At 59.8% G+C, this 21,338-nt stretch overlaps 1 protein-coding gene across 20 annotated transcripts in view; it reads right to left on the bottom strand.

Annotated features, from left to right (window-relative positions):
- Positions 1-279: 279 nt before the first annotated feature.
- Positions 280-21,338, bottom strand: part of DGKZ (diacylglycerol kinase zeta) — a 48,955-nt gene continuing 27,896 nt past the window's right edge. For 3 of the 20 annotated variants that reach the window (XM_035262501.3, XM_035262503.3, XM_035262505.3), the window contains exons 2-31: positions 13,123-13,231; positions 12,774-12,869; positions 12,444-12,518; positions 10,920-10,976; positions 10,451-10,519; positions 9,490-9,561; positions 9,271-9,387; positions 9,097-9,168; positions 8,709-8,804; positions 8,352-8,434; positions 8,186-8,246; positions 7,979-8,092; positions 7,762-7,902; positions 6,745-6,823; positions 6,526-6,581; positions 6,316-6,378; positions 6,148-6,221; positions 5,948-6,059; positions 5,370-5,569; positions 5,078-5,178; positions 4,898-4,977; positions 4,647-4,716; positions 4,478-4,518; positions 3,581-3,720; positions 2,578-2,609; positions 2,293-2,336; positions 1,727-1,847; positions 1,603-1,636; positions 1,273-1,372; positions 280-1,003 (exon numbers count right to left, since the gene is read on the bottom strand). In XM_035262501.3, the coding sequence (XP_035118392.2) occupies positions 887-1,003; positions 1,273-1,372; positions 1,603-1,636; positions 1,727-1,847; positions 2,293-2,336; positions 2,578-2,609; positions 3,581-3,720; positions 4,478-4,518; positions 4,647-4,716; positions 4,898-4,977; positions 5,078-5,178; positions 5,370-5,569; positions 5,948-6,059; positions 6,148-6,221; positions 6,316-6,378; positions 6,526-6,581; positions 6,745-6,823; positions 7,762-7,902; positions 7,979-8,092; positions 8,186-8,246; positions 8,352-8,434; positions 8,709-8,804; positions 9,097-9,168; positions 9,271-9,387; positions 9,490-9,561; positions 10,451-10,519; positions 10,920-10,976; positions 12,444-12,518; positions 12,774-12,869; positions 13,123-13,231 (2,626 nt within the window). In that variant the 3' untranslated portion in view covers positions 280-886. Of the gene's footprint in view, positions 1,004-1,272; positions 1,392-1,602; positions 1,637-1,726; positions 1,848-2,292; positions 2,337-2,577; positions 2,610-3,580; positions 3,721-4,477; positions 4,519-4,646; positions 4,717-4,897; positions 4,978-5,077; positions 5,179-5,369; positions 5,570-5,947; positions 6,060-6,147; positions 6,222-6,315; positions 6,379-6,525; positions 6,582-6,744; positions 6,824-7,761; positions 7,903-7,978; positions 8,093-8,185; positions 8,247-8,351; positions 8,435-8,708; positions 8,805-9,096; positions 9,169-9,270; positions 9,388-9,489; positions 9,562-10,450; positions 10,520-10,919; positions 10,977-12,443; positions 12,522-12,773; positions 12,870-13,122; positions 13,232-13,538; positions 14,400-18,609; positions 18,737-21,338 lie in introns of those variants that run through there. The other 17 variants (XM_035262500.3, XM_035262502.3, XM_035262504.3 and 14 more) reach the window with 13 other exon arrangements.

The following is a 21,338-nucleotide window of genomic DNA, read 5'->3' as shown; positions in this document are numbered from 1 at the left end:
AGGGGCTTGCTCAAGGTCACAGGGCACATGGGCCACAGAGCCTGGGCTCGCCCCCCGCCCCACCCCTCTTTCACTTTCATTGTTGTTCCCCGCGGGAAGCGGGAAGCTGGAGGGATCGGCCCCGCCCCCGGCCCCTGCCCCGACGAGCTCGGCCGCTGGGCAGAGGTCAGGAACCGGGGCTCCGGGGCTCCGGGAAGGTGCTGTCGACGGCGTCCAGTCCCCACAACCCGGCAGCCTTCGCTGCTTGTTAGACCTCCCCCGCAAAATAAGAAAAGCAGAAAAGAAAAAAATCCACTTTACTGAGTCACACCCAGCTGTAAACATGTCACCGAGAGAGTCCCGCCCCCCCACCCCCAGGCCGCACAGTCCGCGTTGAAAAGACGGGGGAGCGGGGAGGGTCGCCGGAGCGGGTGCCAAGCAGGGCAGGGCGGGCAAATGCAGCAGGCGCTGAGTTTCCGGGAGGAAGCCCGGGGGGGGGGGGTGTGCGGCAGGAGCGGGGGCTGGGGGCCCAGCCAAAGACCAGGGGGCCCAAGAAGCCTCTTCCCGAAGGCCTCCCTCCCTCTCCAGACCCTCCAATCCTCGGAAGGCATCTGCTGCGGCCGGGGAGCGCCCTAGCCCAGAACCCCCACAAGGCATGTCCAACCCAGCCGTGTCCTGTTCCCTTGTGAGCCTCCGTGTCCCGCAGGGGCCTCAAGGGGTCAGATGAGGCCCCCAGCTCCTGAGTCCAGCCCTAGGTCTGGGCAGCTCCTTAGGGGGCGGCACAGGGCTCCTTCCCTGGGGCCTGGGTCCCCCCGTGACCGTCCCACTGGAATGTGGCAGTGAGGTGGGCAAGGAGGGCGCTCGTCCCCTGGCCGCACTGTCCTTCCTGCTGCCCATAGGCAACCCGCTACACAGCGGTCTCCTGGTCCTCCCTCTGTATCATTTGATAGTGCTGCCGGTTCTCCAGGTAGGCGGCCAGCTCGGTGTCCTGAGCCTTCTCAGCCCGCTGCCGGGGAGTGTCACCCTGGAGGAGGGCGGGGCTGCGATCAGCAGGGTCCAGAGGCCCGTGGCCCATCCGGAGCTGGCTGAGGCCAGGCAGGGGTTCTTCCACTGAGGGGCCTAGTCAGGGAGAGAGGCCTCTCCACCCACCAGCTCCTCCCCTGCTGGCTCAGGTTTCCCAGGGTCTGGACTATGTCTTCCCAGGAACAGCCCCCAGCCCCAGCTCCCTTCTTGGAGCTCTGCAAAGGTTTGGTTGGTGCCCGGGCATGGGCTCCCTGCTGGCCGTCTGCTCACCTGCTGGTCCGTCTTCATGAGCGAGGCCCCGGCCTCCACAATGTAGTGGCAGATGGTGCGCTGGCCCAGAGCTGCTGCCTGGTGCAGACAGGTCTCCCCGCTGGGGGAGCAGCGGCTGGCTGTGGACCCCATCCCGTCCTCTGACCCCTCTGCCCCAAGGGCCATCACAAAGGGTAGGAAGTTCGGGGCCCTGGGGCAATAGGAGTGGCCCAGGGGATGACAGATGTGGCCAGGAGGAGTTTATGGGCTCTGGCCTGACAAAATAGGAGGGGTGAGAGGAAGATGGTGGTTTCCAGGGTGACCAGGGTCCGGCACTGCCCAGATACTCACTTTTCCTCCACAGCATCGAGGATCTCTGGAGGTGCTGGAGGAGGGGAGGGGTGGTCAGAGAGGCCTAGCAGCCCCTCCTCCTCCCGCCTTGGCCCCAGACCCTGGGCCCCACAGCCCGGCTCACCATGGTCCAGCAGGTAGCGGACCACCTCCTTGCTGCCGGTGCTGACCGCGTGGTGCAGGAGTGTGCGGCTCCGCTCGTCTCGGTGCATGAGGTCGCCCCCAGCTCGGTGCAGCTCCTGGAGCTGAGGGCAGGAGGCATGGCAGGGCTGGGGCTCCTGGGGCCACCCCTCCTGCCCCCAGCTCCCACGCTGGCCCACAGCCACGGACACCAGCAAAGGCCTGACACAAGGGCACTCACACATCTTACTCCCGAGGCGCCTCTGTGGGTCTCTGGAGCACCAGAGGGGACTCACAGTTCCCTGGCAGCTCTGGTGACCAAGCCCTGGAGCAGTGGTTCCTCTGACCTGCTCCTTTCTAAGCACTGGGCACAGGTGTACTGAGCTAGGAAGCCCCTACTAGGAGCCACCAATTGTGGCCTGGACAGAGATGGGACAAGGTGGAATGGGACGATCACTGTGGAGATCCCACAGTGGGTCAGATGATGGCAGAACAGGTCAGCTCTTGGCCTGACCCAGAGGCCTCACTCCCTGGGGCCTGAGGGCAGCCAGGGGGAAGGAGCTCTAGTACCTTACAGAAGTCATTCCTCTTGGCGGCCTCAATCAGCTCTTCACCTGCACGGAACACCTGCTGGTTACTCTGCAGTCGGAGGCCTGGGCTGAGGTTGGTGCCTCAGTGTATAGAACTGTGCCTGCCTGGGTGGGTGTGCCCTGGGCTGGCTGGTACATGAACGTGACCACGTGGAGTTCGACAGTTGTGTTTGTGTAAGACTGAGTCTGGGCCTTCTCCCCACCCCACTAAGCCTCCTGTCCCCAACCAGGCAAAAAGAAGGGGCCCCGGAGGGAGAGGCCTCACCTTGAGGGTGGGCAGCATCCCCTCGAAGTGACCTGCAACAGAACGCAGTGTGCTGTGGCCGGCTATGCACGGGCCAGCTGGCCGCCCTCCCCAGCCCCAACGGGGCATCTTCCATCTTTCCACAGTTTATTGAGTGCCTGCTACACACCAAGCACTATTCCAGGAACTGGGGATACAGCAGGGAATGAGACAGAGGGAGGCCTTGCCCTCGTGGAGCTTACATTCTAGTTCAAGGATGCAAACAAGTCAAATAAATAAGGAGTTCTGAGAGCAGGGGTGCTCTGGGGAATTGGGAACAGGTGGTGTGGCACCCCTGCAGAAGGTACTGGGAGTGACCTCTCCAAGGAGCAAGCAGCTAAGCCAGATTCGAATGGGTGGGGGAGGGGGAGCTCTGGAAAGATGGGGGAAGAGTTCGAGGCTGAGAACGGAAGTCCAGTGGTGGCAAACCTGGCGCCTCAAAGAACTGAGAGAAGAGAGCGGGGTGGGGACTTGGGAAGGGAATGGGAGCCCTATGTGATGACTGGGGCCTGGGAAGAATCTGCGTCCAAAATGCTGCTGAGAGAGAAGCTTCTAGTTGGCCTGGTATCTCTGAGTATTTAGTTGGCCGTGGTGTGGAGTCAGGGCTTCGAGGGCACGAGTGGCCACAGGGATACAAGAGCTGGGGGCCAAGGCGTGGTGGCCGGGACAGGCTGGTGGCAGTGGGGGTGGGGAGGAGTGCTCAGGTGGTGGGGGCCTGTCAGAACTGGCTGGAGGATGAGGTCAAGGGGAGGGAGAAGAGAAGTCGGGGAGGGAGAAGAGAAGTCGGGGAGGGAGAAGAGAAGTCGGGGAGGGGCTGCTTCCTCAGGGAATTGCAGGGCTGAAGGCCATTAGGTGGGCTTTGGCCAGGTTCAGGTTGACGCCATTTAGTCAACTGGTGGAGGGGCTGGAGGAAGAACTGAGGAGCCATCAGCTCATAGATGGGACTGAAAGCCAGGGGCTGGAGGGACGGGAAGTCAGGACTCACCGGGGTGTGGGTGAGCAGGGTGAGGTGGGGAGAGGGGAGGTGGGGGTTGGGAGATCAGGACGGGCCGATGCCCCCAGCAGCTCAGGGTCCAGGATATAAATCTCATCCTGTGCGATCTCAGTCACATAGTTGAGGTGCTCCTGTGGGGAAGGTCAGGGCGGGAGGTCAGGGCACCTGACAGTGGGGGCCAAGGGGCGGCAAGGCTGGCAGACCTGGAGAAGCCTCTGCTGTGAGCACCAGCACTGAAAGGAGGTGACCAGGCCAAAGGCCCGCCTGCCCTCTCCTGCCTGCCCCCTCCCACCTCCTCCCCTCCCACCTGCCCCTCTCCCACCTGCCCTCTCCCACCTCCCCGCTCCCGCCTGCCCCTCTCCCACCTGCCCTCTCCCGCCTGCCCCCCACCTCCCCCCCCCACCTGCCCTCTCCTGCCTGCCCCCCCCACCTCCCCCCTCCCGCCTGCCCCTCTCCCACCTGCCCTCTCCCGCCTGCCCCTCTCCCACCTGCCCTCTCCTGCCTGCCCTCTCCCACCTGCCCTCTCCCGCCTGCCCCTCTCCTGCCTCCTTCCCATGCCTGCCACCGCCTCCGACTGCCCAGCCACTACCAGGTGAGCTGGCGCCTGCCAGAGTGCGTTTGCTTCTATGTCTCCCTGGATGGCTCTGGGCTTCCAGGCCCTCCTGCCCACCCAGCAAGCTTTTGCTCGGTACTCGGCCACCTTTCCGGCTGGCAACACCCTGTACTCTCCAGTGTGGAGGGCAAGGATGCACAGACAAGTGTGAACGCACTCCAGGGCAAGAGGACAGCGGTGACCCCACTGGGGAAGCCACCAGGGAAGGTGTCCCAGGAGAGGCAACCCTAAGGCCTGGAACCAGCTGTGGCTGGAGCAGGCCTACAATGGCTCACCTGGGCCCGGTCGATCCTGTAGAAGCGGCTGGCAGTGGTGGCTGTGGGAGAGGGGGCAGTTGAGGATCAGGGAGCACTGTGTCCAGGCCCAAGTCCTCTGCTGCCCCAACCTGGGCTCCCCTAGGGAGGGGACAGGACATACAGCCTGGCACCCTGGGAGTTGACTCACCGTCCAGGAAGCACCACTTGGGGGACAGTTTCTGGCACGTCGGGGACCTGGCTGCAGCACCATCGGGCTCCTGTGGAAAGAAGCCAAGTCCAGGCTGGGATAGAGTGAGAGGCCAGGGATGGAGGGGAACCTGGAGCAGTGGGGACCAGCACAATCTGGAGGGCAAGCTTGCTTTGGGAGGAAGAGGCCTGGCCTTGCTTCCCGCCACCCTCTCGGTGGGCACCTGGGGAAGCCCCTGCCCCACCCCTTACCTGCTGGAGTCTCTCAATGTGGGCACGGCAGAGCTCTAGGTCACTGTCTCCTGGGACCACCACAGTGCCCAGTGGCACGGCTGGAGGACAGAGCACCCATCAGCAGCTGGCTGCACCCCACCGCTTTGCCCACGGGGGACCCGGCTGCCTGGGCCCTGCCCAGCCGCTCGCCACACTCACAGGCCTCCTTGAGCTGCTCCTTGTCGTAGTGCAGGGCCTCGTAGTCGTGCATGCTGACTCGGCTCACCTGGATGCGCAGCTGCTCGGGCACCGGCTGCTGGCTGTCAGGCAGGGTGGGCACTCAGGGCTCAGCAAAGACCCTGCCTGGACGCCACCCTCAGCTCGTCCCTCCCCACTCCCAACATCCCTAGGGGCAGAGGGACAGTCAGCCCCTTTTACAGTGGGGAAACCAAGGCCCAGAGAGGGCAGGGTCTGGCCCTGGCACCCAGAGAGTGGCGGGGGAGGGACTTACTCATTGTGCAGGGGGGCGGCGCTCCGCCGCTTGGCCTTCTGCACCATGGTGGCCTGGTTGCGCAGGGCGATGCGGATGCGAGAGGCTGCAAGCTTGCAGGGTTCGCCGTCCACCTGCACGGGGATGGCCTTGCACGTGCTGAGCACCACCTCCCGGCACTGCGTCAGCCGCTCACCGTGCCCGCCCACCTGCAGTGCTGCCTGTGGGCACGGGAAGCTCAGGTCAGATGGCACCTGGGCCAGGGGCCCCAAGCTCTGCTCCTTCCAGAGCAGACACTCTGGCCAGAGAACAAAGGTGAGAGTGACCCCCGGCCAGATGGCAGAGGGGAGGGTAAGACCTCAGGTGGGGAGAGGAGGGGACAGAGGCAATGAGGGTGACTCCCCAGTCAGAAAGGGCAGTGAAAGTGTCCCAAGACTTAACTAGGAGAGAGGGTGAGTGCCACTCTCAAGCCAGAGGAATGAGACAGAGAAGGGAAGTGAGGGTGAGCCAGCCCACCCTGGCCCATGGAGATGGGTATGGGGGACCCCCTTCTACCTCTGGGCCGTGCTCCCAGCACTGTGGGCCCAGGGCCCACTCACCAAGGATGTCATGGTGAAGCCAATGACCTCAAGGTAGCCGTCGTCATGCCGCTGGGGCTCAAAGTCGTGGTGTTCCCCAGGGTGGCCCCAGGGCATGGTGCCCGCACAGTACCTGCGTGGGTGGGCGGGCAAGGACACGGACCTCAAAACACAGTCTCTGTGGGACGAGGACAGCGGAGCTCCCTGGACCCCCTCCTCACCTGGGGATGTTCAGGAAAACTACACACTGGGGTTTCAGGTCCTGGATCTTGGGAGTCAAGTCCGTTCCATCACACTGGCGGCAGGGGTGGGAGGGTTGTTGGGTGCACTGACCCAGCTGCACCCCCCCTCCTGGCCCGCCCACCCTGTGGCACCTTGGCCCCACTCACCACCACCCGGATGTGCTTGGCCAAGTCCTTGGAGCTGCCCATGAGGAAGTCAGAGAAGGCTGTCTGTGGGAGACAGAGGGAGTCATATCTGCTGACAGAGAGCTTTCCTCACCCCCACCTGGCAGAGCTCTGGGGCCTGGTGGGCACAGGTGGGCAGGGGCATGGGTTGTAGAAGGAGCAGGCACTGGAGGGGGCGCAGACCCCACTCACCCCGGCGTAGAACATCTTATTCCGAAAGCGGCTGTTGAATTTCTCTGGGTTGGCCTCTGGGTGGAGACAAGCAGTGGGGGCCAGTGAGTCACCCCAGCCTGCCCAGGCGGGGTCAGGGGAGGGCTGGGATGGACGCCTTCACTGGCGGGAGCAGGGTCTGACCCTCCTGGGGATGCTCCTGTGCCCACCCTGCCCTGGCCTTGGTGGGAGGCTGCCAACCTCGAGACTCATGGAACTCCAGGGTGACGTGGGCATCAAAGCCCAGGCTGAAGTAATTGTTGAAGACGTCCAGGGGCAACTGGAAAAAGGTCAAGACACCAAAATGAGGGCTGGTTCTCACAGACGTGCCCACTCCAGGGGCCTTTTGTGGCTGCACCAGCTCAGCCCAACTGTTCACAGGCCTTCCCCGGTCAGCAGAGTCCACCAGGACTCAGCCCAGCTCACCCACCATCAGGCGCAGCCCTGCTCTGCCCGGTGGCTCCAGGGGGACTTCCCTGCGTGCCTGGTGGCATCTCTTCCCTGTCAGCTCCACTAACACTTCTTCCCAATGTGTCATATGGAGTGTGAGAGCCGGAGCTTGGTTTTGCTCACTGCTTAGAGCAGTGCCTGGCAGGTAGCAGGCGCTCCATGAATGTTTGCCAAATAGAGCAGCATCTTGTGGCTAGGTGTGATAGCTCACATCTGTGATCCCAGCACTTTGGAAGGCTGAGGTGGAAGGATCACCTGAGGTCAGGAGTTCAAAACCAGCCTGACCAACAAGGTGAGACCCCATCTCTACTAAAAGTACAAAAACTGGCTGGGTGTGGTGGCTCACACCTGTAATCCCGGCACTTTGGGAAGCTGAGGTGGGTGGATCACTGGAAGCCAGGAGTTAGAGACCAGCCTCGCCAACATGGTGAAACCCTGACTCTACTGAAAATACAAAAATTAGCCAGGTGTGGTGGGGGGTGCCTGTAGTCCCAGATACTCAGGAGGCTGAGGCAGAAGAATCACTTGAACCTGGGAGGTAGAGGTTGCAGTGAGCTGAAATCGCGCCACCGCACTCCAGCCTGGGAGACAGAGTGAGACTCCATCTCAAAACAAGACAAGACACAGCATGTTGTAAGGCAAGTACTACTATTCCCATCATATGAGGAAGAAACAGAAGTTGGAGAAACGAAGAGACTCTCCCAAGGTCCCAGAACCAGAGAGTGGGAAAGTGGTAGCCAGTCCCCTGCCTCAGCCCGGCCAACCCACTCGGTCAGTGGCGCCTTCATCTCGGTCCTCAGGCCCTGCCTCCGGGTTGGGCTCGACGTGGAGGTCCCAGCGGTCCAGCTGCACCACGTTTCCCTCCTCCACATGGGAGAGGATCTTCGACACGGGCTCATCTGTGTAGCCCTGGGGGAGGAGGCAGGGACTGAGACCTCTGTGGCTGGAGAGGCCCCGGCTGCGCCCCCCTCCTATGGGTGCTTACCCCACCCCAGTTGAGGGTTCGGGCCAAGTCATTGCCAGTACCCAGAGGCAGGATGGCAACAGGGGGTGGCGGCTTCAGGCGTAGCTGGTCCAGGGTGGAGAGGATCCAGCCCACCTGGGGGACGGACAGCAGAGGCAGGTCAGGCCCACAGGGACGCTGGCTCCAGGCCCAGCCCTCTCGCTTGGCTAGCCCATGGGGGGAGCTCACCGTGCCGTCGCCCCCGCATGCCAGGATCCGCAGGTTGTGCACTTTGCGGTACATCTCCAGCCTGGGCTCAAGGGAAGACGGCAGTGGGGTCAGGGGATGTGCACTGCACCCCAGGAGCGAGGCAAGTGCCCCCACGCCCCCCCACAAAACTTTGGCAAGTACTTACGCCTCCCTGGGCCCTCCCTGGCTCAGGTCGAAGACTTGTCGGGGATTGAGATACCAGAGGAAAGACTGGATGATCTTCGCGCCCTGGATGGGATGGGGAGCCAAGAGGTGGTGGGGAGAGGCCAGAGGCGGTCAGGCGGTGGGAGAAGTGGGAGCAGCACAAGGAGAGGGACATGACTATGGGAACTATGGCCAATAAGGGGTGAGGGGTGGAGAAAGGACAGGATTTTCTCAGGATCCCTGGGAAAGAGGGGACTGTGGCAGTAGCCAGAAATGGGCTCTGGGAACAGCTGCTGGCAGAGGGGCTGGACCCCAACCCCCGCCCAGACCCTCAGCTGACAGGCAAGGCTATGTTTACCTGGTTGCCCCCACTCTTGGGGTTCACAAACACTAGCAGGGGCTTCATGAGGGGGGAGGGGGTGGGCCTGATGATGAAGGGTCTCCAGCGGCCCTCCTGGGAGACAAGGCAAGCTTGTAAGCTCCATCCTGTCCAGGACACCCTCCCGCTATCCTCAGCAGGCCCCCTGGGTGACACTTCATCCCCCTTGTGTACCCTCATGTACCATCTCTGGGCCAGATCTTACCAGGCCACAGAGCAGAAACTGCATCTAATCCTGCCCTCCTGAGAGCCTCCAGAGCCCACACGGACCCCGCCAGCTGGCAGCATTAGCAAGGGGTGGGGGGTCCGTGAGCAACAGATCCCTCCCTCCTGCCCCCCTGCAGCCTCTGCCTAGCCAGGGGCTGACCTCAGGCCCTTTCTTGCTGGACTTCCTCTTGAAGGATGCCCTTTTCTTCTTCTTGCTTGCTTTCAGGGTATTCTGCAAGGGAAGCAGGGGGGTTGGCGACAAGATGGGCAGGCTGGGGTAGCTGGCAGACCCCAAGGTACATGGTGGTGCATCCAGGGTGCCGGCAGCACTCACCTGGGGCCTCCGGGCGCGGAGGATCCAGGTGGGCGGGATGACCACGGCCGCGTGGACTCCCAGGGAGCAGGGCTCCTCGATCTGCTGCAGCATGAAGCAGGACACCTTGCTGTGGTACTGCGGAGAGCGCGGGGTCGGGGTGAGTGGGGCCGGGCTGGGACTCAGGGACCCAAACCCAGCAGTGCAGGGCATGGCCCTGGGGGCAGGGGCACCACTCACTGCCTGCTTGCACCACGAGCAGCTGATGGCCACAATCTCCTTGCTGTGGAAGGTGAACTTCTGCTGGAAGCCCTGAGGGTAGACAGGATGAATGGATACCAGGGCCAGGCCTAGAGCAGCACACCCAGCCCCTCTCCTGTCGCCAGCCTCTCTCCACCCAGAGACAGGGCCTGGCTATGTTGCCAGGGCTGGTCTCAAACTCCCCGGCTTAAGCAATCTGTCTCAGCCTCCCAATTAACTGGAACAGGCACATGCCACCAGGCCCAGCTTTGAACACATTTTTTAAAATTAAAAAAATAGATAAAATAAGCCTGAAGAACAGGGCTGGGTAGCCAGGGGCCTTGACTCCCTGAAGTCGCCCGTACAGCACCACGTGCACACCCGTCTGCCGCAATGCAGGCTAACCCCTGCCTCACTCTTATTTTCCCTCCTTCCTGCCCCCAGGCCTGACCAGGCCCCGATGTGCTCTTAAAGAAATTGATGCTGCTTCTGAGTACCTCTCCCATTCCCTGTTTGTCCCGCAGGCTGTTATGAAAGGCCTGCAGTGGGCCAGGCGGACAATCAGTGCAGAAGCAAGCCTTCCATCTCTGAGAGCCTGCACTTACTGAGGGAGGCAGGCAAGCAGCAAACAAGTATGCGAACCAAACCACTGTGGGCTGTGCTAGGTGACTGCCTGGAGAGGCTGGCTTCAAGCCACACTGTCCTCAGGAGGGTGGGAAACTGCTGCCCAGCTTGGTGCTTGGCACACAGGTATCCTCGGAGTCACCGAATGAGTAAATCGACGTGATTCTCCAGAGGGCCACTCGCAACTTCAAAGCAGGCCGGGCATGTGGCATTGGAAGACACCTTCCTCCCTGCTCCCTGCTCGCCTGCTCAGCGCAGAGATCAAGGGCAGGGGGACACACAGCCTGGCCTCAGGCCACAGGTACAGGTGCCGATGTCCTCAGGCAGGGCCTCTCACCTTCCCACAGTGCCGACACTTGCCATCCTGGCGTCGTCTGTGTACCCAGTGGTGCCGTACAAAGGTTGGCTGGGGGAGAAGGGGAGAAATTTCACTGGGGTGAGGGGTGGGCGGGGACATAGCCCTGAGGACAGCCCACACCACTCAGTACATCAATGGGTAGGGGCTTCAGGAAGCTAGAAGCTCTCTGCAGTCCTGCACATGAGTAGAGGAGGGGCTGAAGACTCTCTCCATGGCCCTGGGGAGGCTCAGACTCAGAGGAGGGACAGAGAAGGCTGGGAGACACCATGAAGCACAAGTTGTCCCACCCCCTCTGCAGGCAGCGCCAGCCAGGCATCTGCAGGGAAGACCCCAGAACCTCAGCCAGGAGTAGCATAGAGGGAGCTGAGCCCCCTGGTGGCACTCCAGAGGCACTGCGCAGAGGCCCAGACAGGAATCTTAAAGTGGCCTGACCACCCTAGGCACGTACCTCACGGACGTTCCTGGAGCCTGATTCACGGAAGGATGGCTTACAGCGGAAATTGATCTGAAACATTGCAGTGACCACCAAAATGTCAGAACCTCCCTTCGGGGTCAGGTATGTGGCCACCCTCCAGAAGGACACCCAGGGTCAGCCTCACAAGGTAAGGAGACCCCCAAATCATCCTAAGAGTCTTTGGAACACAAGATACCTCCTCTGAGAAGCCCTCCTGCCTCTCTGCCTCCTCCCAACTAGCCAGAGGGACCTTCCCTTCTGCCACCCAGTATCCAGGATGGGGGGAGGTTGGGAGCTTCAGGTCCATCTCCCCCACCAACATGGGACCGTGGTTTGCTCATAGTTCTCCTTTTTTTTTGGAGACAGAGTCTTGTTCTGTCACCCATGCTAGAGTGCAGTGGTGTGATCTCAGCTCACTGCAACCTCCACCTCCCAAGTTGAGGTGATTCTCCTGTCTCAGCCTCCCCAGTAGCTGGGATTACAGGTGCATGCTACCACACCCACCTAATTTTTGTAATTTTTAGTAGAGAAGGGGTTTTACCATGATGGCCAGGCCAGAATGGTCTCAAACTCCTGACCTCAGGGTGATCCGCCCACCTGGCCTCTCAAAGTGCTGGGATTACAGGCATGAGCCACCGTGCCCGGCCTCATCTTTTTCCTCCTCACCCTCTGGCACTCCCAACCTGGCACATGCAGCCAGCCTGGTCCTCACACGCAGATTTGTGCTGCCTGGTCCCTGGAGACCTTTAGCTAATTTGTTGAACCCTAGCTGGATTTCCACCTGAGATGAGTGTGCAATGCTTCGGGCTGCGTTTCTACTTCCCTTCTAAGTGACCCTACTTCAGTCTTATTACAGGTATAAGGACACCTCAATTTACGATTCAGGGGCTGGGAAAAGCAGCCCGTGTGAGCCTTGCTCGAGCCACGCCTGGTCTTACAGTCTCTCCTGTATGCTGGTCTGGGTTGCTGCAGGCTGGGGAGCCCTGCCCTTCCACACAAACTCTCCTACCCCTGGCCTTGACCTGCCTGCCCAGTGCTGCCCCCACCTCCCTCTAGAAGCACAGTATTCAGACGTGCCCCCAGCTGCAGATGCATAGTGGACAATGGCCCTTGGGAAAAGGTCTCCACAGAGGCAGGGTGTAGGGTATCCCCCTCCGCCGCCAGCCACAGCGGAGTTATGAAGCTTCAGCAAACCACTGGCCTCTTCTAAGGTCTAGTTTGGACATATTGAAATGGTACAAGGGCCATGCATGATTTGACAATTCATCTCATCGAGTGATATTCAATGAACCCACTCTGTGCTACGTTTCTTCTAGGCAGTGGGGATGCAGCAGCTAGTAAGTGAGGAGCCAGGATTCGATTGCAGGCATTTGGCTCCAGGGTCCTTGACTCTTCACCCCTGAGTGCTGGGTTGCTCCTGGCAGGCCACATTTGTATAACGTGTGGGTGTGTGGGCACACAGCAAGGGCCTCAGCACCCAATGGGCAGGGGCAGGCAAAAGCTGAGCTACCCACCCACCTTCTCCAGCTGCTCGATGCAGGGTGTGTGCACCACAATCTTGCAGGCTGCGCACTTTCTCCGAGACACTGACTTCTGCTGCAGGACAAGAGGAGAGGGCCCCTGAGGCACCAGTAAGTCTATCCTGGAGGCTGCCTGCCCCAGCACAGCTGCCCTCTGTGTGCACTGGGAAGCCCAGTCCTGGCCTCTGGAAAAAGCCCCTGCACCTCTCACCATCCTGGGGTGATCCACTGCAGGGGTGGTAGGGAGAGGGCTCCATCCCACCTTCCCAGAAGGGCTGCGGGTGCTAGCTCTGCCAGCAGGGGGCAGCGTGTCCCAGCGAGCACTCACCAGCATCCTGGCTACACAGTACTGCTCTCCCACGTAGCAGAAATCCCCTGACACGTTGGTCTCGAACCAGATGTGCTCCCCATACGTTGCTGACTCCTAGCCACCGGATAGGCTTGCTCAGTGCATGCTGGCCGCCCAGCCCTCCCTCCCATCAGCCCCTGCCCACCCACCACCTTCTCCCAAGACAAACCCGCTCCAGAGCCTGGATCAACCCTGCTCTGTCCCATCTGCCCGACTGTCCACCCTTCCAGGCTTCGCTCTCCCAGCTGCCTGCTGTGCCTCTGCCCTCCAACTGCGCCATGGCCCAGAGTCCAGTGGGGCTGGGACCCATGGTTATGTAGGCACTCACGCTCCAGTCCACTGTGCTCCGGATCTGCCTTTCTGACTCGCTGCACGGGGCCCCAGGGGTGGGCGGAGGGGGAGCCAGGTGCTGGAGGCCAGACTTGGTGATGGCTTTCCTACAGGGGAGAAGACAGCTGAGGAGGGGGCTGAGCACTTGCTGACCCAATTTCCTCCCACTCCTGGGGCCTCTGTCCTCTCCATGACCTTGGTGACAGGGAGGGTGGAGGACCTCCCAGAAGACCCAGACACTGAGAAACTCCCTGCAGGAGACACGGCCTTTTGGGGTGCGCTGGCTTCGTGGCACTGCCCAGAGTGTTCCCAAGTGGGGAGGAACCCTTGGCCAGGCAGAGCTTCAAGGCCCTTGCCCAGGCCAGACCCGCAGGAGGTCACACCACTCGCCATGCTAGCCGCCGCTATACCTACGCGAGCAGGGCGCTCCAGGCCTGGGGTGCGGCCGCCTTGCGCCGTAGGGCTACCTGGCGCCTGCGGGAGAGTGGGCGCACACGGGTGGGCAGCATGGTGCCGGCGGTGGTGCCTGAGGCTCTTCGGCCCCCAGGGGCAGGGTGCTGGCCTGAGGGCCGCCGCTGGCTGAGGCGCCGATAGTAGCCGTGCAGGCCCCAGAGTGCATGGTCATATACGGCATCCGCGGGGAGCAGGTGGGAGGAGGCTCGGCGCAGGCATCGGGGCAGGGGCAACAGTGGCCTGGTGCCCCGGAATAGGGGTGGCCCTGGTGTCTTGGTGCCTGGCTGGATGGCGCTTGATGCCCCAGCTGCCACATCCTCCTGGACACCCTTCTCCTCCTCTTCATTCATGCCCACAAGCCCAGCCAACAGCAGGGGTGCGCCCAGAAGCTGGGCCCCCACAGTGGTAGGCTGTGGAGTGGGCACCTCATCCACGATGAGGCGGGGGTTGCAGGAAGGGGGCACGGTGCTGGAGCGCCGGCGGCTGGAAACCCGGGCCCTCACCCCACAGCTCAGGAGGCACCCCTGGAGCTGGGCGCTGGAGCGGCGCCGCTGTGCCAGTGAGGAGGAGGCCTGCCCAGCGGGGGAGCGACGCCGAACCTTGCCCGTGGGCAGCCCCACGCCGCTGGGCCGCCGATGCCCCTCTCCGGGGCCTGGCACCTTCCACTGGAAATGTCTCCTAAAGAAGGTCTCCATGGCAGGCAGATGGCTGTTGGGCACAGAGACCAGGGGCATCAGGAGCTGGACCAGGCCATGGTCTGTCCTGTGTCCAGGAGCCCAGTCAAAGCCTCTGCTCCATGAGGAGGGACGCAACCCCTGAGGGAGGAAGGGGTCACTGCAGCCTCTGACCTTCAGGTGTGGGGTGCTCGAGGGTCCCAGGGGTCCTCAGAGGAGCCCACGTTTATAGCTGTTGGGGTGCTGATGCTCTCCCCCACTGTACCCTGGGGAGCCCTGGAGTCTTAGGTGCTTCAGGCTACCCCTTCTTCACCTGTCCAGGCACCATGAACCACAGAGCCCCAGGCCTAAAGGCCTCCACCTGCCCCACCGGAAGCTGATGGAAAAGAAAAAAAGAAAAGTGGGAGTTGGTCTGCCTGGATGGAAGGCGGGGCCCCGGGCAGGACTGCCCACTCGCCGGGCCTTTGTTTTGCCACCAGTATGGGGCAGGTTAGGTGTCCCCTCCTGGGACATGGCGCAAACCAAGCTATGATAACAAAACGAGGCTCTGCAAAGGAACTCAGTCCTGACAGGACCCCCAGAGTCACCTTGGGGTCAGGCTGAGGGTGACTCCTGGAAGTAGAGAGGGTCTAATGTGTGGCTCAGGGAAGACGGTCTCAGGGAACTGGAGAGCCGCTGTCTGGCTCACCTAGGAGAGGGACTGCTCAGACTTTTTCACCCATGGGGCCGAAACAATAGGCTTGGGTCAAAAGCAAAGCCTTCTGGATCTGGGTGTGTGTGTGTGCCTGTATCTCTGGTGCTTAACTTCTCTGTCTTACCTTTCTGAAGGGGCAAAGTATGGATACCCCAGGGCAAAGTGCTGGGTGATGCCAGGAAACCCTTCTGGCTCTGCTGCTGAGGGAGCCTGGGACTGCACATTCTTCTGCAGCCCTGATGCTAGAAGCCTCAATACTCTCAATTCCAAACGCTGCCCAGCCGAGAGCTCCCTCCTGCAGGGAGGCAGGAGCCATGGGCCTCATCCTAGCTCTCACCTGGACCGGACCTCCCTGGACCCATCTTGAACTCATGCTCTGCTCCCTCTGCCAGCTCACTTCCACCCTCCCTTCCCTTCTTCACAGCCGGCATTTGGCTCCTATGCCCTCACCTCTCCTAAAAGTGGGGGAAGGGCAGCCCACCTGGCATGGTTCAGGGTGGCAATGCCTCCAGGTACCAGGGGCCACCTGTGCCCCACAGCAGGTGTTCTCTTGGGCAGAGACTGGTGGGGAATGCATCCTAGCCCCTGACAGCCATGGAGGTTAAGGTCACAGCCCTGGGACAGTGCTGCCCAGGGCTGGCCCGCTGAAGGCTGGCATTTAGTTAGGCATGGTGGGTGATGCCCTGGACACACGGTGGGCAGGAGGGAGGATGAAGGCAGAGACGATGGGCTGGAGGAATCAGGCCCAGGCCGCACATCTAGCACCTTCTCCCATCCACCACACTCTTGATTTGCTACTGTCCCGTGGGTCTTGCGCAACCTCAGGCAGGTGGAGGGTGTTGAGGGAGAGATGGACAGGGCGGAGGTGCCTGGGGAAGCAGAGTTCTGCATGGCTCAACTCTTGGTCTCTGCCTATTGGAGTCCCCAACTGCCTCAGATGACAGGGAGGTCAGGGCAGTGCTCTTAGACCCCAAATAGTGCTCCACGCAAAGCAGATGACCTGGGCCAGAGGGAGCTGCAGAGGCAGGACAACAGGCATGGGCGGAGAGCGCTGGGCCTCCCCTAAATCACTATCGTCACGGCTGACATTAACTGAGCCCCTATGGGTCAGGTACTGTGCTAAGCCCCTGGCAAACACTTAGATCATTTCAGAAACTATAACCCCAAGAAACAGGTACTGTGTCACACTGCGCTCCTGATGAGGAAAGTGATGCGGAGGTGACCTGCCCTAAGTCCATGGCAAGCCAGCGTGGAGCCAGTGCTGGAGCCCAAGCCTACCTAACGGCAAAGCCTGCGCCCCAGAAATGGGGTGGGCTGCAGGGTCCTTCCTCCTGGACCATGAGGCTGGGATGGGGTAGGGAAGGGAAACAGGCAGGGAATTATGATGAACACCTGCTATGTGACAGGCCCTGTGCTAAGTACTTTATCATCTCATGTGATCCTCACCACAGCCCAGTGAAGTAGGCAGGACCCGAAGCTCCATTCTAGAGATGGGGAAACTGAGGTTTCAAGAGGGACAATAACATGCCACGGTTCCACAGCCAGTCAGCGGCAGAGTAGGGACCTGAAGCTGGGTCTTCCCAACCTGGGGCCTGCTCTGTGTCAGGGAAAAGGAGCCTGAAGGTCCGGCTGCCCCTGCTGTCAGGGCACTAGCCTGCTAGTCCTCCCCAGGGTGTCAGCTTTCCCCGCCCGCCTGGTCAGGCCGCCCTGTGACAGCTGCCCAGCCTGGAGGAGATTAGTCACCCGGACACACCGCCTGATGCTAGTGTCACCCAGAAAACAAAAGGCCACAGTCAGTGGGGGGAGGTGCTGCTGCACCCGTGGGCAGCAGTGAGGGCTGGGCCCGGCTTGTGGCCCCAGACCTGCCCTGGCAACAGGGGCCAGGACCCCCTCGAGAGACAAGGGTAACAGCCAGGTGCTCCTGCGGTGCCTGGCCCCACATACCGCCAGGCAGCCCCGGTCCAGGAGTGTCCTCAGCGACTGATGGGGCCGCCCCTCCCAGCAGAGTGGGCTGGCAGTGCTGTGTGACTGTGTGCAGGTTGCCCCGCACAGGCCTCAGTTTCCTCGTTTATCTGGGGAGGCTGTCAGACTGGCTGAGTTGACATTTTATAACAGGCTCTCCTGCCGGGCACCCACGGCCTCCTGCTCCCGTGCCCCTCCCTGAAGGCCTGTGCTTCCTGTTCCTCTGGTCTCCATAGAAACCTCTGTCCCCTGGTCAGCCAGAGCCTGACTCCTCACTTCCTATCTCTGCTGGGGCTTCTCCTGGGCCTAGGCCTCTCCTGTAGCATAGCTCTGCATGACAGCGGCTTCTCAACTCATATTCTCGGTCACCTCCAACTCACCACAGCATGTGTAAAGGTCACCCAGAGGGCTTCAACACCAAGAGCACAGCAAAATGGCTGTCCCTCAGTCTCCAGATAGGGGGGCCTGTCACACCAACAGGGACAGGATGGGAAAGGACACAGGGGACCCCGTTAACCTCTGGCCAGCTCTGGGGCCCAACAAGGACAGGGCCTGGGAAAGGACAGAGGATGTCACGCGACAAGACCAGCGGTGTCTGGCCACGCACCCTTGCTGAACAGTGGCTATGGGCAGCCAAGCTACAGGGGCTGACATGGGGGTGGGCAGGCCGGAGAGCTTCATCGGCTACTGCTAGAGCAGACAGGCCACCTCCAGCCCAGGCCATCTCATGCCCTATGTTATGTTCAAGGGCTTTGAAATCCTGAATCTGCCACTGCTGCCCTAGGCTGATCCACTAATCTTTCTGAGCCTTGATTTTCTCATCTACAAAATGGGGCTCACACTACCCAGTTCAAAATGTTGGCATAAAGGAGGTCTGGATGTGATGACCGAGGGAGAGCACCTGGCGATACCTGGCAGACAGCAGGGGCCTGGCAGGGCCTGCGCCCACAACAGGCACTAGAGCATGTGACTGCTGCCTCCTGAGGCTTGTCTGCCCACAGGGAGGCTGGGAGCCCGGAAAGGGAAGCAGGAGTGCCCGGGGTGGCCACCAGTCCCGCATGAGGAACACAGCCGGCTGCAGGTGCCATTTGGGTATCCGCTTGTGCCATGAGAAATGCCCTCTGCACTTGGCACCAGGCCTGGCACCCAGAGTTGCTCTCACAGGATACCCCATGGGATTCAGCCAGAGTGCCCACTCTGTGAAGCAGAGTTCTGTGAAGACTGGGCATGGTGCATGCTGACCCCACCTCCGGCAGCCCTAGAGCAAGGACCTGCAGCTGCCTCCCCAGAACCCCTGCAGCTCTGCTCCCACAGACCCTGGGTGGGATGGAAGGAGGTAGGGAAGCTGGAAGGGAGACCAGCCCCTCCCAGGTCAGCCTGGGGGCTGGAGAGGCAGGGTTCTTGTCACCACAGGGATCTTGTCAAAAACAACAAACAAAATGTACCCCAGGGAGCAGGTGGGCCAGGCTGGGTGGTAAGAAGGCCACCAGGCCAGTGTGTATTTACCCGGCAGGGTCTGCCCTGGCTTGCAGGAGCTTGGCAGGACTTTTCCATCAGCTTCAGGAATCTGGCATGGCAGGCCCCTCGCCCAGGGATGGATGGTGGGGCTTGGGTCCACCCGATCCAACCCTCCCCACACCCACCCAGCCAGATATAGAGGGAGGAAGCAGAAGGCAAGGAGGGGCTGGGGGCCCCTTTTGACCTGATCTGGAAGGCAGGGCGCAGGCAGGAGTGGGGTAAGCAGGAAGGAGCTGGGATCCCCGAGGCCAGGCTCTGGCTCCAGCTCTGGGCTGCCGGCCTCTGCTGAGCAAGTCCTAGTTTGGAGAGTCAGCAGCCGTGGCTGCTCCTCTGCCCCCTCCCCCTTGTCACCCTCCTCCCCGCAGCCTGAGACAGCCGTTATGAAAATAACCCGATTGGTAACCGAACGCACTTCCTCTCCCAGTGGTGGTTCCGGGCCTTGCAGCAGGCGGTGGGTGGGCGGGCAGGCACACAGCGCACGAGCAGAGCCTCCCAGCTCCTTTTCCCAGGGTCCCCAGAGCTAGACTGGGTGAAAGCCTGGTGGCCTCCCTTCTACCTGGTGCCTTGTACAGCCCAGCCCATGCCTCAGCTGGGAACGGGGTCTAAGGAGGGAGAAGTGGGAGTGAGAAGTGGGAGCCAGGTCCTTATAAGGAGGGGGTCCCCCAGTAATGCCCCCTATGTGGCCACCTAATGCCCCCTTGCACCTACTGGACAGGTTTTCTGAAGTCTGGGGAAGCTAATCACACCAGCTCCAGACAAAACAATCACAAAAATAAGTATCCGTGGAGTGTCTGACAACTTAGAAAGTGCTTTTTCACCAGCATTACAGACGGGAGGCTGCTATTTCTCCTGTGCTGACTGCACTACCGCCCCACTGAACAGATGGGGCACTCGAGGCTTGTGGAAACCTGTGACTGCCCATGACTCAGAATTGGCTGAGCCGGGACTCTAGCTTCTTGGTCTTCTGGCTTTGCCAAGGTAAAGAATGCCCAGAAGAGACCAGTCTCTGTTATACATATCCTGCCTGGAATGCCACCCCCCAGCTCGCAGTCCTGCCATTGGCCCTAGGGTATGCAGTGACAGCTGTCCAACTGCCTGATCCCAAGATCTCTTTAAACTCCTTTGTTTTTTTTTTTTTGTAAATGAGGGAAGAGGCAAGGCGCTTCTATGCCCTCCCTGGGCACACCATCCTCCAGGAGCTTCCATGCCCTCCCTGGGCACACCATCCTCCAGGAGCTTCCATGCCCTCCCTGGGCACACCATCCTCCAGGAGCTTGCATGTGTTCGGCTACTTGAAAGCTTGCAGACCCCTTTACACTCTCAAAATTGTTGAAGATCCCAAAAGGGTTTTGTTTTGGGGGGGTGACAGCTATTAATATATATCATATCAGATATTAAAACTGAGAAATGTTTAAGATATTTATTAGCTTAAAAGCAATAAGCAATAATCAATAGCCAGGCACAGTGGCTCACTCCTGTAATCCCAGCACTTTGGGAGGCCAAGGCAGGGGGATCACCTGAGGTGGGGAGTTCAAGACCAGCCTGACCAATATGGAGAAACCCCATCTTTACTAAAAATACAAAATTAGCCAGGCGTGGTAGCACATGCCTGCAATCCCAGCTACTCGGGAGGCTGACGCAGGAGAATCGCTTGAACCTGGGAGGCGGAGGTTGAGGTGAGCTGAGATCGTGCCATTGCACTCCAGCTTGGACAACAAGAGGGAAACTCCGTCTCAAAATAAACAAATAAATAAGTAAAAATAAAAATAAACCCATTACATGTTAATATAAACACTTTTATTAAAAAATTTTTCTTAAAAAAAATTAGCAAAAAGAGTGACATCATTTTACATTTTTTGCAAATCTCTTTAACGTCTGGCCTAACAGGAGGCAGCTGGATTCTCCTTCTATCCCTGTATTCGACCTGTTGTGATATGCTGTTTTGGCTGACGTACATGAAGAAAATTCTGCCTCACTGACATGTAGTTAGAAAAGGAAGGAATATCTTTAACAGCCTTTCCAGGTAATCACAGATCTTTGCGACTACAACAAAATATGACAAACGATCGTTTCTCAAAGGTTAGCTGCAACGTGGAATCTAAAACTGTATTAGGCCAGGAGCGGTGGTTCACACCTGTAATCCCAGCACTTTGGGAGGCCAAGGTGAACGGATCACCTGAGGTCAGGAGTTTGAGATCAGCTTGGCCAACATGGCGAAACCCTGTCTCTACTAAAAATACAAAAATGATTAGCCTGGCATGGTGGCAGGTGCCTGTAATCCCAGCTACTCCGGAGGCTGAGGCTGCAGTGAGCCAAGATCACGCCACTGCACTCCAGCCTGGGCCACAGAGCAAGATTCCATCTCTAAATAAATGAATAAATAAAAATAAAACCCTGTCAATGAACTTTTCACTGGACTACCTTGCATTTTGAATTTTGTAACATCAAGCACTGGTCATTGGAAAATCTGGTTTACTGAGTTATGAGGATCTTCCAAATGGTGACACATTTTATTTTATTTATTACTTTTTTGAGACAGTGTCTCACTCTGTCACCCAGGCTGGAGTGCAGTGGCACAATCTCAGCTCACTGCAACCTCCTCCCAGGTTCAAGCGATTCTCCTGCCTCAGCCTCCTGAGTAGCTGGGATTAAAGGCATGTGCTACTGCACCCGGCTAATTTGTGTATTTTTAGTAGAGATGGGGTTTCACCATGTTGGCCAGGCTGGTCTCCAACTCCTGACCTGAAGTTGGCTTCCCAGAGTGCTGGGATTACAGGCATAAGCTTCCGCGAATGGCCCACATTTTATTATACAATACCAAAAATCATACAACTTCACTACTGACCTCATCAGAAAAATTTTAAGTCCCAGGAAGCGGTCAGGCTCTAGGAAGTGAATAAAAGGTTTCCCAAA

The sequence above is a fragment of the Callithrix jacchus genome, chromosome 10 (assembly GCF_049354715.1).
Source record: "Callithrix jacchus isolate 240 chromosome 10, calJac240_pri, whole genome shotgun sequence".
NCBI lineage: Eukaryota > Metazoa > Chordata > Mammalia > Primates > Cebidae > Callithrix > Callithrix jacchus.
Note: the sequence above shows the minus strand (reverse complement) of the source record. Positions and strands in the feature narration are given on the sequence as shown.